The 16,008-nt window shown below is 44.3% G+C and overlaps 1 protein-coding gene across 3 annotated transcripts in view; it reads right to left on the minus strand.

Annotated features, from left to right (window-relative positions):
• Positions 1–16,008, minus strand: part of ntng2b (netrin g2b) — a 130,825-nt gene that overhangs the window by 93,330 nt on the left and 21,487 nt on the right. For all 3 annotated transcript variants that reach the window (XM_031802704.1, XM_031802703.1, XM_031802705.1), the window contains one exon: positions 6,873–7,516. In XM_031802704.1, coding sequence (XP_031658564.1) covers positions 6,873–7,516 — 644 coding nt within the window. The remainder of the gene's footprint in view (positions 1–6,872; positions 7,517–16,008) is intronic.

Raw genomic sequence — 16,008 nt, forward strand, 5'->3', positions numbered from 1 at the left:
CCTCCTCCTCCTTCCCTCCATTCCCCTTCTCCTCCCTCCCTCCCTCCCTCCATCCCCCTTCTCCCTCCTTCCCTCCTTCCCTCCATTCCCCTTCTCCTCCCTCCTTCCCTCCATCCCCCTTCTCCCTCCATCCCTCCATCCCCCTTCTCCCTCCTCCTCCTTCCCTCCATTCCCCTTCTCCTCCCTCCCTCCATCCCCCTTCTCCCTCCTTCCCTCCTTCCCTCCTTCCCTCCATTACCCTTCTCCTCCCTCCTTCCCTCCATCCCCCTTCTCCCTCCTTCCCTCCATCCCCCTTCTCCCTCCTCCTTCCTTCCCTCCATCCCCCTTCTCCCTCCTTCCCTCCCTCCCCCTTCTCCCTCCTCCATTCCCCTTCTCCTCCCTCCCTCCCTCCCTCCCTCCCTCCCTCCCTCCCTCCCTCCCTCCCTCCCTCCCTCCCTCCATCCCAACGTGGATGTTAAATACCATTCAAATGTCACCCTGCCATATTGATTGGAATAATAATTCTGAGAGGTGGGAGAGATGGCTTGTTGATGCTAAGCAGGCAGTGCGACGGTGAAAGCCATCCCTCACTGTCACAAAGGTGCAGTGTAAGAGGTTCCCGGTTCCCGCCCGGCACCGCAGCACCACGTTAGATGTGGACGCAGGTTTACGTTAAGACCACCGAGGCTGTGTGTTAGTGTTGTTCATCATCACACCGTAGTAGACCAATGACAGCGGGTGTAGTAGGATTCACAAAGAGTAAAGAGAGGGTCCGTGTAAAGGACCCAGCATTAGTGTGGTTATGTATGTTAGGGTGTGTGAGAGTGTTTCAATGTAAGAGCGATTTAAACAGCATTCTAAACAGACATCAGAGACGTGTTTGAACTATTTTCAGCGTGTGAACCGTGAATACAACTCATTTACCCAGCAGCCAACACTCAAAATCAGTGTTCTTATTGGATATAGTTCAGGTAGTACCTCCCAGTTTCACTCCATATCAAAACGTTTTCTCGCTGAACACTACCCTCTGTTTAGCATGTATTAGTAACTCAACAACCAGAAGGAAATTGTAGAACGGCGCACAGTTCTGTACCCACTCTTCAAGGTGAAAAGGGAAACGTGTAGCGCTCGTAGTCGATAAACTGTATAGTGATAACCAATTGTTCCGAGACACGAAGACTACTCAATGGCTATTCTAAATATTACTAGATTTCCATGGAGGAGAAAAATAATGGAACACCCAATACTATCCATGGTAGGGATTGTAATAAAAAAAACTGGAAAACAATCAAATTCAACAATTGACAAAGAAATAACTACACCATTCCAGATTGGGAATGTTGTAAAATAATTAGTATTCGACATTCTATTTACAGTATTTATAAATAGATAAGACAGAATTAGAAGAAAGGATCATTATTTAAATAATACATCTTCAAATATAAGGAACTGGAACACAGAAGTACTGAATGAAAATGGTAGATATAAAACACAGCAAACGGAGGACATAGAAGGCACAGTATGTGGGTATGTGCGGGTGTATTGTGATAGATGGTGGGGCGTGTGTTTTTGTGTTTGGAAAAGTGTGGAGTTTAGTGAAAAGGGGAAATGGTTGCAAATGGAAGAAGCGTGTGTGTCTGCGAGAAGAAGTTGTGACCGAGAGAGCTTTCCATTTCGTGCACATATGGGATATACAGTTGAAGTCAGAAGTTTACATACACCTTAGCCAAATACATTTAAACTCAGTTTTTCGCAATTCCTTTACATACACTCAATTAGTATTTGGTAGCATTGCCTTTAAATGGTTTAACTTCAGATAGCCCAAATGTTTTGGGTAGCCTTTCACAAGCTCCCACAAGTTGGGTGAATTTTGGCCCATTCCTCCTGACAGAGCTCGTGTAACTGAGTCAGGTTTGTAGGCCTCCTTGCTCGCACACGCTTTTCAGTTCTGCCCACATATTTTCTATAGGATTGAGGTCAGGGCTTTGTGATGGCCACACCAATACTTTGACGTGTTGTCCTTAAGCCATTTTTCCACAACTTTGGACGTATGCTTGGGGTCATTGTCCATTTGGAAGACACATTTGGGATCAAGCTTTGACTGATGGCTTGAGATGCTGCTTCAATACATTCACATCATTTTCCTTTCTCATGTTGCCATCTATTTTGTGAAGGTGCACCAGTCCCTCCTGCAGCAAAGCCCCCCCACAACATGATGCTGCCACCCCTGTTCTTCACGGTTGTGATGGTGTTCTTCGGCTTGCAAGCCTCCCCCTTTTTCCTCCAAACATAATGATGGTCATTATGGCCAAACAGTTCTATCAGACAAGAGGACATTTCTCCAAAAAGTACAATCTTTGTCCCCATGTGCAGTTGCAAACTGTAGTCTGGCTTTTTTATGTCGGTTTTGGTGCAGTGGCGATATAGGACTTGTTTTACTGTGGATATAGATACTTTCATACCCATGATGTCAAGTAAAGAGGCACTGAGTTTGAAGGTAGGCCTTGAAATACATCCACCGTTACACCTCCAATTGACTCAAATCAGAAGCTTCTAAAGCCATGACATCATATTCTGGAATCTTCCAAGCTGTTTAAAGTTGGCACAGTCAACTTAGTGTATGTAAACTTCTGACCCACTGGAATTGTGATACAGTGAATTATAAGTTAAATAATATGTCTGTAAACAATTGTTGGAAAAATTACTTGTGTCATGCAAAAATCCTAACCGATGTGCCAAAACTATAGTTTGTTAACAAGAAATTTGTGGAGTGGTTGAAAAACGAGTTTTAATGACTCCAACCTAAGTGTATGTAAAATTCCGACTTCAACTGTACATTTTAAAATAAATTATATTTAATGTTTATTTATTTATTGTCCTATCATGATGGAACGATCCCCAACCCTATACCCTCGACACCCACCTTAGCAACCCGTACACTAAGGAGAAGTCCTTATCTGCTTTACGGACTACTGTCGGTAGCCTATACACAGCAAAGACGGAAAGATAAATGAGGTCAGAGACCGACTAAAGCAGCACCGCCCCCTCAAGATTCTGAGCCTGCCTGGCAGGGTTGGTCCTACAAAGCCAAAGCCCCCTGATGGACGAGCATACTATACAAGGAATTTCTCAAAGCTGCTAATGAGAACCTTGACGACCTTGTACCTAGCCGGTGTGGAGCCCCCACCAAGGTAGTAGCAGTGCTGCAAACACAGTAACCTATGAGGAGGGGGGTCACACTCCGACAATCAGAGAGGGGGAAAATTATTGTGGTCTGACTGCACAGAGATGGTTGGTAAAATGGTCACAACGAAGGGACCAGCGTGTGTGTGTTTCAGGGGAAGAGGATGTATCTGAGCTCCATCAGCTAGGACTTAACATTGGTTAATCAAATCTCCCCATTCATAATCATTTTTGCATGCCTTTTCAAACAGCTACAAATGTATATGTAACAGTATAGCTTCCGTCCCTCTCCTCGCCCGTACCTGGGCTCGAACCAGGGACCCTCTGCACACATCGACAACAGCCACCCTTGAAGCATCGTTACCCATCGCTCCAAGGGGAACAACTACTTCAAGGTCTCAGAGCGAGTGACGTCACCGATTGAAACGCTATTAGCGCGCACCCCGCTAACTAGCTAGCCATTTCACATCGGTTGCATATATGCATTCGCACATCAATTCCTTTCTTGAGTTGGGCTCAGGTATGGAACAACTTGAACATCTGAGCTTGTGGTTGTTTGTGGGGGAAGGGTGGGGAGTGGTGTGTGTGTGTGTGTGTGTCCCACATCTGTTGCTAGGGGGTAAGGATGTTAGGGACCATATAGAATGAATCACAATAATTGTTTCCTAAAACAATAATTTCTTGCCAAAAATGTAATATTTTTAATGGCAATCCTGGTTATAGGTAGGTAACAATCCTGGTTATAGGTAGGTAACAATCCTGGTTATAGGTAGGTAACAATCCTGGTTATAGGTAGGTAACAATCCTGGTTATAGGTAGGTAACAATCCTGGTTATAGGTAGGTAACAATCCTGGTTATAGGTAGGTAACAATCCTGGTTATAGGTAGGTAACAATCCTGGTTATAGGTAGGTAACAATCCTTTGCATGAACTGCCTACATTACTACGCATATTAATTGTTATTTGCGGAAATTATTTTGGATTACTCAAAGTAGCCACCCTTTGCCTTGATGACAGCACTGCAAACTCTTGGCATTTTCTCAAACACTTCATGAGTTAGTCACCTGGAATGCATTTCAATTAACAGGTGTACCGTGTTAAAAGTTAATTTGTGGAATTTCTTTCCTACTTAATGCATTTGAGCCAATCAGTTGTGTTATGACAAGGTATGGGTGGTATACAGAAGATAGCCCTATTTGGTAAAATACCAATATTATGGCAAGAACAGCTCAAATAAGCAAAGAGAAACGACAGTCCATCATCACTTTAAGACATGAAGGTCAGTTAATGCAGAAAATTTCAAGAACTTTGAAAGTTTCTTCAAGTGCAGTCGCATAAACAATCAAGCGCTATGATGAAACTGTCTCTCATTAGGACCGCCACAGGAAAGGAAGATCCAGAGTTACCTCTGCTGAAGAAGATAAGTTCATTGGAGTTACCAACCTCAGAAATTGCAGCTCAAGTAAATGCTTCACAGAGTTCAAGTAACAGACACATCTCAACATCAACTGTTCAGAGGAGACTGTGTGAATCAGGCATTCATGGTCGAATTTCTGAAAAGAAACCACTACTAAAGAGCACCAATAAGAAGAAGAGAAGAAACACAAGCAACAGACATTAGTCCGGTGTAAATCTGTCCTTTGGTCTGATGAGCCCAAATTTTTGGTTGCAACCGCCGTGTCTTTGTGAGACGCAGTTGGTGAACGGATGATCTCTGCATGTGTGGTTCCCACCGTGAAGCATGGAGGAGGAGGTGTAATGGTGTGAGGTTGCTTTGCTGGTGACACTGTCTGTGATTTATTTAGAATTCAAGGCACACTTTACCAGTATGGCTACCACAGCATTCTGCAGCGATACGCCATCCCATCTGTTTTGGCCTTGTGGGACTATCATTTGTTTTTCAACAGGACAATGACCCAACACAACTCCAGGCTGTGTAAGGGCTATTTGACCAAGAAGGAAAGTGATGGAGTGCTGCATCAGATGACCTGGCCTCCACAATCACCTGACCTCGACCCAATTGAGATGGTTTGGGATGAGTTGGACTGCAGAGTGAAGGAAAAGCAGCCAACAAGTGCTCAGCATATTATGTGGGATCTCCTTCAAGACTGTTGGAAAAGCATTCCAGGTGAAGCTGGTTGAGAGAATGCCAAGTGTGTTCAAAGCTGTCATCAAGGCAAAGGGTGGCTACTTTGAAGAATCTAAAATCTAAAATGTATTTTGATTTCTTTAACACTTTGTTGGTTACTACATGATTCCATAGGTGTTATTTCATAGTTTGATGTCTTCACTATTATTCTACATTGTAGAAAATAGTACAAATAAATAAAAATCCTTGAATGAGTAGGTGTCCAAACATATGACTGGTATTGTATATTAAAAAATAGATATAGATATAGATATACAGTGCATTTAGAAAGTATTCTGATCATTTGACTTTTTCCACATTTTGTTAAATTACAGCCTTATTCTAAAATGGATGAAATTGCTTTTTTAAGTTGGAATGCCAAGCTGGAGGAAACCTGGCACCATCCCTACGGGGAAGCATTGTGGTGGCAGCATCATGCTGTGGGAATGTCTTTCAGCGGCAGGGACTGGGAGACTAGTCAGGATCGAGGGAAAGATGAACGGAGCAAAGTACAGAGAGATCCTTGATGAAAATCTGCTCCAGATCGCTCAGGACTTCAGACTTGGGCGAAGGTACACCTTCCAACAGGACAACGACCCTAAGCATACAGCCAAGACAATGCATGAGTGGTTTCGGGACAAGTCTCTGAATGTCCTTGAGTGGCCCAGCTAGAGCACGGACTTGAACCCGATCGAACATCTCTGGAGAGACTTGAAAATAGCTGTGCAGCAACACTCCCCATCCAACCTGACAGAGCTTGAGAAGATATGCAGAGAAGAATGGGAGACACTCCCCAAATATAGGTGTTCCAAGCTTGTAGTGTTATACCCAAGAATACTAGAGGCTGTAATCATTGCCAAAGGTGCTTGTAAAGGGTCTGATAACCAATGTACAGTGCCTTGCGAAAGTATTTGGCCCCCTTGAACTTTGCGACCTTTTGCCACATTTCAGGCTTCAAACATAAAGATATAAAACTGTATTTTTTTGTGAAGAATCAACAACAATTGGGACACAATCATGAAGTGGAACGACATTTATTGGATATTTCTAACTTTTTTTACAAATCAAAAACTGAAAAATTGGGCGTGCAAACATTGGATCATTCAGAGATCCTCACTGTACTTCTGGAGAGAGTTTGCTGCACTGAAAGTAAAGGGGCTGAATAATTTTGCACGCCCAATTTTTCAGTTTTTGATTTGTTAAAGTTTGAAATATCCAATAAATGTCGTTCCACTTCATGATTGTGTCCCACTTGTTGTTGATTCTTCACAAAAAAATACAGTTTTATATCTTTATGTATGAAGCCTGAAATGTTGCAAAAGGTCGCAAAGTTCAAGGGGGCCGAATACTTTCGCAAGGCACTGTAAATGTGATTCTTAAATTTTTTATTTTTAGATTATTTGCAAACATTTCTAAAAACATGTTTTCACTTTGATATTAATGAGTTATATTAATGAAGTGATGCAGAAAATGACATTGATGGAACTTGGATCAATCTATCACCAATTTTAAAGCTGATCCACCCCCCCTCCCCCCAAAATGTACAAAAAGTAAATAAATACGAAATTGTACCCTCTCTTACCTGGCGGGCACCTCAATGTTGGAGATTGCGTAGAAGTACTTGAGCAGGTTGTCTCTCTGCACGTACGTTCCCCCCAGGGCTGGCCGGAGCAGCCTCAGCCGGAGGTTAGTGAAGGTAAAGAAGTCCCTCAAGCCCTTCATACTCTCCATGCGCGTGTACAAGCTGTCCATGTTGAGCAACCTCGGTCCGGCAAACACCGCAAAACGCTCACGAACCTCGAACTTCACATTCTTATCGTTCTTCGACCCCACCCAGCGTGAGAACTGCTCAGTGCAGATGACACGGGTAATATTTGCAGGCAACAGGTCACGGACAAGCTTCGGCGGCATGTTGAAGGCATCTAGACAATCATCGGCGTAGAACTGGTAGGATTGCCAAGTGCGACCATGGTCCATGGACTTGTCCAGCACCATGATGGTGGGGCGGCCGTACTCGAAGGTGATGGCGATGTCATCGGTCAACTCCAGGCTCTTGTTCCAGGCCAGGGATATGTTGGCCAAGAGGGGTTCTGGGTAACGGGACCATGTAACTGTCTGCCAGTAGGTGATGCGGCCTGTGCGCTCGCGGTCCTGCATCAGCTGGGGAGGGTGGGCCAGGTCCGAGTTGGAGGCATCACACTCATCACTGCACAGGTACGGGTTCTCCTGGAGAGGGGGAGGAGAGAAGGGAGTGGAGGGAGGGAGAAGGGGAAAGAGGAGAGAGGGACAAGATAATGAGTTGCTAGTAAAGGGTTGCACTCACATATCAAGAGTCTCTTGCAGGTAAGTTGGAATATACTGTGACTGATGAAAAAACACACTGCTTCCAAGATATTGGAAAAAAAACAGATTTTATTACAATAGCTGTTTCGATCTATAGTCAGGAAAAATCATCAAAGCTTAGACTGAAACATTGGGTATCTTGAAACTTTATATGCGCATTAATTTATCCTTCTAATTAAGTCAGTGAACAACACCTGCACAGAAAACTAACCAGTCAGTCAAAAGCACACAACCAGCCTATAACAAAAGCAAGTTACAGTTCTGTGGAGGCCGAGTTGATAAATCATCTGATTTATGGTGACACTGCGATAATAGAAAAAAACAACAAGCATAAGCAAAACATAGTGGACGTAGTTTGTAAAAAGCTATTCTCAGAAGAACCACTACTCAAATCCTAGCCTGAAGATCTGTAGTCATACTGGTTCTTTCCTGCATAGTACATAGCTGTACATAGCCCATCTGTAAATAGCCCACCCAACTACCTACCTCATCCCCATATTGTTTTTATTTACTTTTTGCTCTTTTGCACACCAATATTTCTACTTGCACATCATCAACTGCACATCTCTCACTTCAGTGTTAATTTGCTAAATTGTAATTACTTCGCTACTATGGCCTATTTATTGCCTTACCTCCTTACTCCATTTGCACACGCTGTATATAGATTTTTCTATTGTGTTATTGACTGTACTTTTGTTTATCCTATGTGTAACTCTGTGTTGTTTGTGTCGCACTGCTTTGCTTTATCTTGGCCAGGTTGCAGTTGTAAATGAGAACTTGTTCTCAACCTGTTAAATAAGGGTTAAATATATTTTTTTTTGAAAAATAGTAGTTCATTGATTGAATAATGTCACTGCCTGGCCCAGAGATTCCAAATCAAATCAAATTTAATTGGTCACATATGCGTGATTTGCAGATGTTATTGAAGGTGTAGCGAAATGCTTGTGCTTCTAGCTCTCTAACAAGTAATATCTAACAAATTACACAACGTATACCCCATAAACACAAATCTAAGTAGGAATGAATTAAGACTCTATAAATATAAAGATGAGTAATGCAAGATATGTAAATGAGTGATAAGGGATAAGTAATAAGTAAATGAAATACCGTAGAATAGTTTAGAAAACAGTATAACTGTGTGACTAAGGTACCGTTGAATAGTATAGAATAGAATAGAATACAGTATATACACATAAGATGAGTTATGCCAGATATTTAAACCTTATTAAAGTGACAAGTGTTCCATTCCTTAAAGTGGCCATTTCTAGTCTATGCTTACTGGCAGCAGCCTCTAATGTACTAATGATGACTGTTTAACAGTCTGATGGCCTTGAGAAATAAGCTGTTTTTCAGTCTCTCGGTCCCAGCTTTGAAGCACCTGTACCGACCTCACATTCTGGATGATAGCAGGGTTATCAGGCAGTGGCTCGGGTGGTTAATGTCCTTGATGATGTTTTTGGCCTTCCTGTGACATCAGGTGCTGTAGTTGTCCTGGAGGGCGGGTAGTTTGCCCCCGGTAATGCATTGGGCAGACGCACCACCCTCTGGTGAGCCTTGCAGTTGCGGGAGGTGCAGTTGCCTTACCAGGCGGTGATACAGCCTGACAGGATGCTTTCAATAGTTTGTGAGGGTTTTAGGTGACAAGTCAAATTTCTTTAGCCTCCTGAGGTTGAAGAGGCTCTGTTGTGCCTTCTTCACCACACTGTCTGTGTGGGTGGTCAAATTCAGTTTGTCCGTGATGTGTATGCCAAGGAACATGAAGCTTTCCACCTTCTCCACTGCGGTCCCATCGATGTGGATAGGGGGGTGCACCCTCTGCTGTTTCCTGAAGTCCACGATCATCTCCTTTGTTTTGTTGACTTTGGGTGAGAGGTTGTTTTTCAGGCACCATACTCCCTGAGCCCTCACCTCCTCCCTGTAGGCTGTCTCGTCATCGTTGGTAATCAAGCCTACTACTGTTGAGTCGTCTGCAAACTTAATGATTGAGTTGGAGGAGAGCTGGGCCATGCAGTCGTGGGTGAACAGGGAGTACAGAAGGGGGATGAGCACGCACCCTTGTTGGGCCCCAGTGTTGAGGATCAGGATAGTGGAGGTGATGTTTCCTACCTTCACCACCTCGGGGCGGCCCGTCACGATGTCCAGGACCAAGTTGCACAGGGCAGGGTTCAAACCCAGGGCATCAAGCTTAGAGATGAGTTTAGAGGGTACTATGGTGTTGAATGCTGAGTTATAGTCAATAAACAGCATTCTTACATAGGTATTCTTCTTGTCCAGATGAGATAGGGCAGTGTGAAGAGTGATGGTGATTGCATCGTCTGTGGATCTATTGGGGCAGTAAGCAAATTGAAGTGGGTCTAGGGTGGAAGGTAATGTGGAGGTGATATGATTCTTGACTAGTCTTTCAAAGCACTTCTAGATGACAGAGGTGAGTGCTGCAGGGCGATAGTCATTAAGTTCATTTACCTTTGCCTTCTTGGGAACAGGAACAATGGTGGCCATCTTGGAGCATGTGGGGACAGCAGACTGGGATAGGGAAAGATTGAATATGCCCGTAAACCCACCAGCCAGCTGGTCTGCACATGCTCTGAGGACGCGGCTGGGGATGCCGTCTGGGCCGGCAGCCTTGCGAGGGTTAACACGTTTAAATGTTTTACTGACGTCGGCCATGGAGAAGTAGAGCTACAGTCTATGGTAGCGGGCCGCATCGGTGGTACTGTGTTATCCTCACCCAGCTGCGTTGGGTTCAGTAGGGCACACAGTAGAACAAGTTTTTGAAACAGAAATGTATGTTTGTTGTTGTCGGACGATTTATCACACCATTTCAAAATGTTTGTTTCTGCTGAACACGGCCCTAGTGTTCCAGGCCATCAATCCTTGTTAAGAGAGGAAGAATGAAAAACCAGCAGCACAAGATATCTTGAGGCTACCGAATTGAACAGCCCTGCTATAGAAGATCTAACTGTGTGGGTGGCTATGACTTAATACTGAAAGGACTGGGTCTTTTCTCCCAACAACATTAGATGAGATCCTCCCACTCTCACTAGGGAGACGTGGCACGCTTATTTCCTCTCAGATAACCTCATTAACTACTGCTGATATCACCCCCTTATTAGACGTAACACAACGAGGCACAGACACAACACAGTAAAATAGTGAGAGATGCCTGTTAAACACAACAGCTTGCTACTCCATAATATACAACTAGGGTTGCAAAACCCTAGAATCTTTCCCAAAACTCATTGGAAGATTCCAGGAATCAGCAGGAAATCAGCAGGAAATCCGGAATCTTCCAACCAGGATTTCCAACCGGAATCTGGCCCTAGGCCAAGAAAAGGTACACATTTTTGTCCACCCCTCACTCCTGCCTCCGATGCAGCAACTTACATTGGAGAGGATTTGTGGCCTGGCCTGCCCTAAGGAAATGACCCCTGACCTCCAAATCCTATTGAAAATGATTACACTCAACTGACACTGTAACACTGTCCCAGATACACAAGGACACGTAGGTTACATAGAGGAACTGCATTAATGCAATATACAGGACAGAGTGGCGGAGGGTCTGTGTAGAGAATGACGCAAATACAGTGTTTGTGTATTTGTGGTTTACATGCACATCTGGATCTGGTGTGGGACTGAGCAGTGATGAACTAAATGATGCACTAAAAGCTGCACTTGACCTTATTGGCTGACCTCTCTGTTTCTTAGATAATCAGGGAGGGGGGAAGTATTTTGTTGTGTATGTGAGGGTTGCGTGAGTGGGTGCGTGTTGATATTTGTTTAACTCTCCCCTACCCTTCTCTTTCCTTAACCCCTCTCCCCTCCTCTTCTCTTTCTTCTACCCTGCCCCACATAGCTACCTCCTGCCAGCAGTATGTACACACACACACACAAATCCCAGCCAACTGCTACGGCAGGTGGCCGCATCGCTAATCCCATCCAGCATTTATCCTCGCTGGGATCCTGTTGCCGCGACGATGAGCACCACGGCGATGGAACTCTGTCGCGGTAAACATGCGGCAGTGATAAGCAGGTTCCCTTTTTTGGCGGGACGCGTCTCAATCGGAGCAGAAGCTTGCTCATTCCCTTAAGCTTAGGGACATAGATCTGGCTCAGAATACACAATAACCATGGTCTAGAAACAATCTAACCTAAGTACGAGACTCAGTAAGAACACATGTAGTTAATTTTAACCAGTTTGCTACAGCAAATGTGGATTATAATTAACGGCCATTTTTGTAGGGGTTGATACATTTTTTGTTAGGGAAAATCAAGTCTGAAATTTCAAAGTGGGAATTCCAAACTTTAGAAGCATTTTTAACTCAAATACACTGCAAGTTTACATTTAATGCTGTGCGGAACAATTATCAGCAACAAAAGAGTGATCAAATTAAGATCTTACATCTGTAAACAGTATTTTATGAGCCGATATGACTCGTCCCAATTGGAAAAAAGCTTGCTTGAGCCCTCATTTCCCTACATCTGAGGGATCTAGATTTGGATACTGATACTCAAAATCTGAGAAATATATTTTTTGTTGTGTGATTTGGAGAACGTATGGAGCACATGCAAATATAAATGGGCATATCCATCTTTATGAGAGGAATCACTCCAGTAAGTTACAGAGACATCCGAACACTAAACAACTATGTACCAAACATAATATTCAATTCAAACAACTCACATTATCAATACAATTTGTCTGTTTGTCTAAGAAGGAATAGGACTCAATCAAATTCAAATGACCTACATCAAAATAAACAGAAGGCATGCTTTGTAATCTCTCTCGCTCTCATTCTCCTTGCCAGCAAGGGCAATAAAGTCCAGGACAGCCAAAGAACACAATGTAGTTTCTTTGGAACAATCATCCAATGAAATAACCGTCCCATTAAAACAGCCCACAGTGGGATATTGCTTCCTGGCTCAGTGTGTTTGTTTTGTTGTTTGCTGTGAGTTAAGGTCACCCAACAGGGCACTTGCCCTGTTGGGGAATGTGATTGTCCTGTACATAAGAAGTGTATGTCTGTTACATTTTAGTCATTTAGCAGACGCTCTTATCAAGAGTGACTTTAGGTAAAGAGTGCGCACATTTTCATTTGTCCTGGTCCCCAATGGGAATCAAACCCACAACCCTGGCATTGCATGTGCCATGCTCTACCAACTGAACCACGTGTGTGTCAGTTATTATGCTGGTGAGTGTGTGAGTGATAGTGGGAGTATTTTTTATTTTTATTTCACCTTTATTTAACCAGGTAGGCTAGTTGAGAACAAGTTCTCATTTGCAACTGCGACCTGGCCAAGATAAAGCATAGCAGTGTGAGCAGACAACAAAGAGTTACACATGGAGTAAACAATTAACAAGTCAATAACACAGTAGAAACCAAAGGGGGAGTCTATATACAATGTGTGCAAAAGGCATGAGGAGGTAGGCAAATAATTACAATTTTGCAGATTAACACTGGAGTGATGAATGATCAGATGGTCATGTACAGGTAGAGATATTGGTGTGCAAAAGAGCAGAAAAGTAAATAAATAAAAACAGTATGGGGATGAGGTAGGTGAAAAATGGTGGGCTATTTACCAATAGACTATGTACAGCTGCAGCGATCGGTTAGCTGCTCAGATAGCTGATGTTTGAAGTTGGTGAGGGAGATAAAAGTCTCCAACTTCAGCGATTTTTGCAATTCGTTCCAGTCACAGGCAGCAGAGTACTGGAATGAAAGGCGGCCAAATGAGGTGTTGGCTTTAGGGATGATCAGTGAGATACACCTGCTGGAGCGCGTGCTACGGATGGGTGTTGCCATCGTGACCAGTGAGCTGAGATAAGGCGGAGCTTTACCTAGCATGGACTTGTAGATGACCTGGAGCCAGTGGGTCTGGCGACGAATATGTAGCGAGGGCCAGCCGACTAGAGCATACAAGTCGCAGTGGTGGGTGGTATAAGGTGCTTTAGTGACGAAACGGATGGCACTGTGATAGACTGCATCCAGTTTGCTGAGTAGAGTGTTGGAAGCCATTTTGTAGATGACATCGCCGAAGTCGAGGATCGGTAGGATAGTCAGTTTTACAAGGGTAAGCTTGGCGGCGTGAGTGAAGGAGGCTTTGTTGCGGAATAGAAAGCCGACTCTTGATTTGATTTTCGATTGGAGATGTTTGATATGAGTCTGGAAGGAGAGTTTGCAGTCTAGCCAGACACCTAGGTACTTATAGACGTCCACATATTCTAGGTCGGAACCATCCAGGGTGGTGATGCTAGTCGGGCATGCGGGTGCAGGCAGCGACCGGTTGAAAAGCATGCATTTGGTTTTACTAGCGTTTAAGAGCAGTTGGAGGCCACGGAAGGAGTGTTGTATGGCATTGAAGCTTGTTTGGAGGTTAGATAGCACAGTGTCCAAAGACGGGCCGAAGGTATATAGAATGGTGTCGTCTGCGTAGAGGTGGATCAGGGAATCGCCCGCAGCAAGAGCAACATCATTGATATACACAGAGAAAAGAGTCGGCCCGAGAATTGAACCCTGTGGCACCCCCATAGAGACTGCCAGAGGACCAGACAGCATGCCCTCCGATTTGACGCACTGAACTCTGTCTGCAAAGTAATTGGTGAACCAGGCAAGGCAGTCATCCGAAAAACCGAGGCTCCTGAGTCTGCCGATAAGAACATGGTGATTGACAGAGTCGAAAGCCTTGGCAAGGTCGATGAAGACGGCTGCACAGTACTGTCTTTTATCAATGGCGGTTATGATATCGTTGAGTACCTTGAGTGTGGCTGAGGTGCACCCATGACTGGCTCGGAAACCAGATTGCACAGCGGAGAAGGTGCGGTGGGATTCGAGATGGTCAGTGACCTGTTTGTTGACTTGGCTTTCGAAGACCTTAGATAGGCAGGGCAGGATGGATATAGGTCTGTAACAGTTTGGGTCCAGGGTGTCTCCCCCTTTGAAGAGGGGGATGACTGCGGCAGCTTTCCAATCCTTGGGGATCTCAGACGATATGAGAGGTTGAACAGGCTGGTAATAGGGGTTGCGACAATGGTGGCAGATAGTTTCAGAAATAGAGGGTCCAGATTGTCAAGCCCAGCTGATTTGTACGGGTCCAGGTTTTGCAGCTCTTTCAGTAGTAGTAGTAGTAGTGTAGTAGCAGTGTGATAGGATGAGTGATGAATTGTTTGAGCATGTGCACACGCACGTGTGAGCATCAGTGTCCCTATCAGTGTGAGTATAGCGCTCGTGTGTGAGAGGGAGTGTGTGTCTATGTGTATCTGCAACATTATGCTAAACCTCTTTGTCAGTCAAGATGGCGCAGACAGACTTTGCAGTATTTCGATTTTTATGTACTATTTACTTACATTTTTAGCACAGACAATCTTAAGTGTCATTACATACAGCCGGGAAGAACTATTGGATATCAGAGTGACATCAACTTACCAGCACTACGACCAGGAATACGACTTTCCCGAAGCGGATCCTTTGTCCGAACCACCCAGGGCATTTGAAATTATTCCAGAGGCTGACCCAAAACAACGTCGCTGGAGAAGTGGAAGATGGAGCGGTCTTCTGGTCAGACTTCGGAGGCGCGCACACCACCCACCTCTTACGAGTATGATACTCACTAATGTCCAGTCTCTAGATAACAAGGTCGACGAAATCAGGTGTGGAAGGTCCACCAAAGGGCAGGCTGGGCTCACGGATAGTAGCCCAACCAGGCATGTGAGTCAAGGTGACCAGAGGCAATTAAGCACAGCTGACGGTACTAATGAAATATTCTCTTTCCCCTACGAGAGAGAGGAGGGAACCAGCAGAGAGGAGAGGAAAAAGAAAGAATAAGAGTGGTTGCTCCACTAAAGGAGAGGACGTATCTTTTGGATCTCTGGAGAATGGCCACCAAGAGAGGGGCGCTATCCTCGAAGAACCATTAAGATGGTGATAAACCCGTGATGTTTGTTATAGTTTAAAGATAATCGTCTTGTGTTCCTGTTTCATCTGAAGAAGAAGATGCGTTTTTCCTTGGGAGATTCTCATTGATTGTGTTGGAGTGTTTGTATTGACAGAAGTCCCTCAATAGAGAACTGTGTTCAATCAAGAAAACCTACTCCTGACTTGTTTATTCCACCTTTCCGCTTTAGAGTGACACCAAATTACTTGGTGAGCTCACAGGGCAAGGGTTGCTTTCCAGAAGGACAGCAGGGATTGTAACATACTCTGTCTCACAGAAACATGGCTCTCTCGGGATTTGCAGTCGGAGACGGTACAGCCACCTGGATTCTTTGTGTCTTGCGCCGACCAAAATAAACATCTCTCCGGGAAGAAGAAGGGCGGTGGTGTATGTTTCATGATCGACGACTCATGGTGTAATTGTAACAACATACAGGAACTCAAGTC

Source organism: Oncorhynchus kisutch, linkage group LG23 (assembly GCF_002021735.2).
Source record: "Oncorhynchus kisutch isolate 150728-3 linkage group LG23, Okis_V2, whole genome shotgun sequence".
Lineage (NCBI taxonomy): Eukaryota > Metazoa > Chordata > Actinopteri > Salmoniformes > Salmonidae > Oncorhynchus > Oncorhynchus kisutch.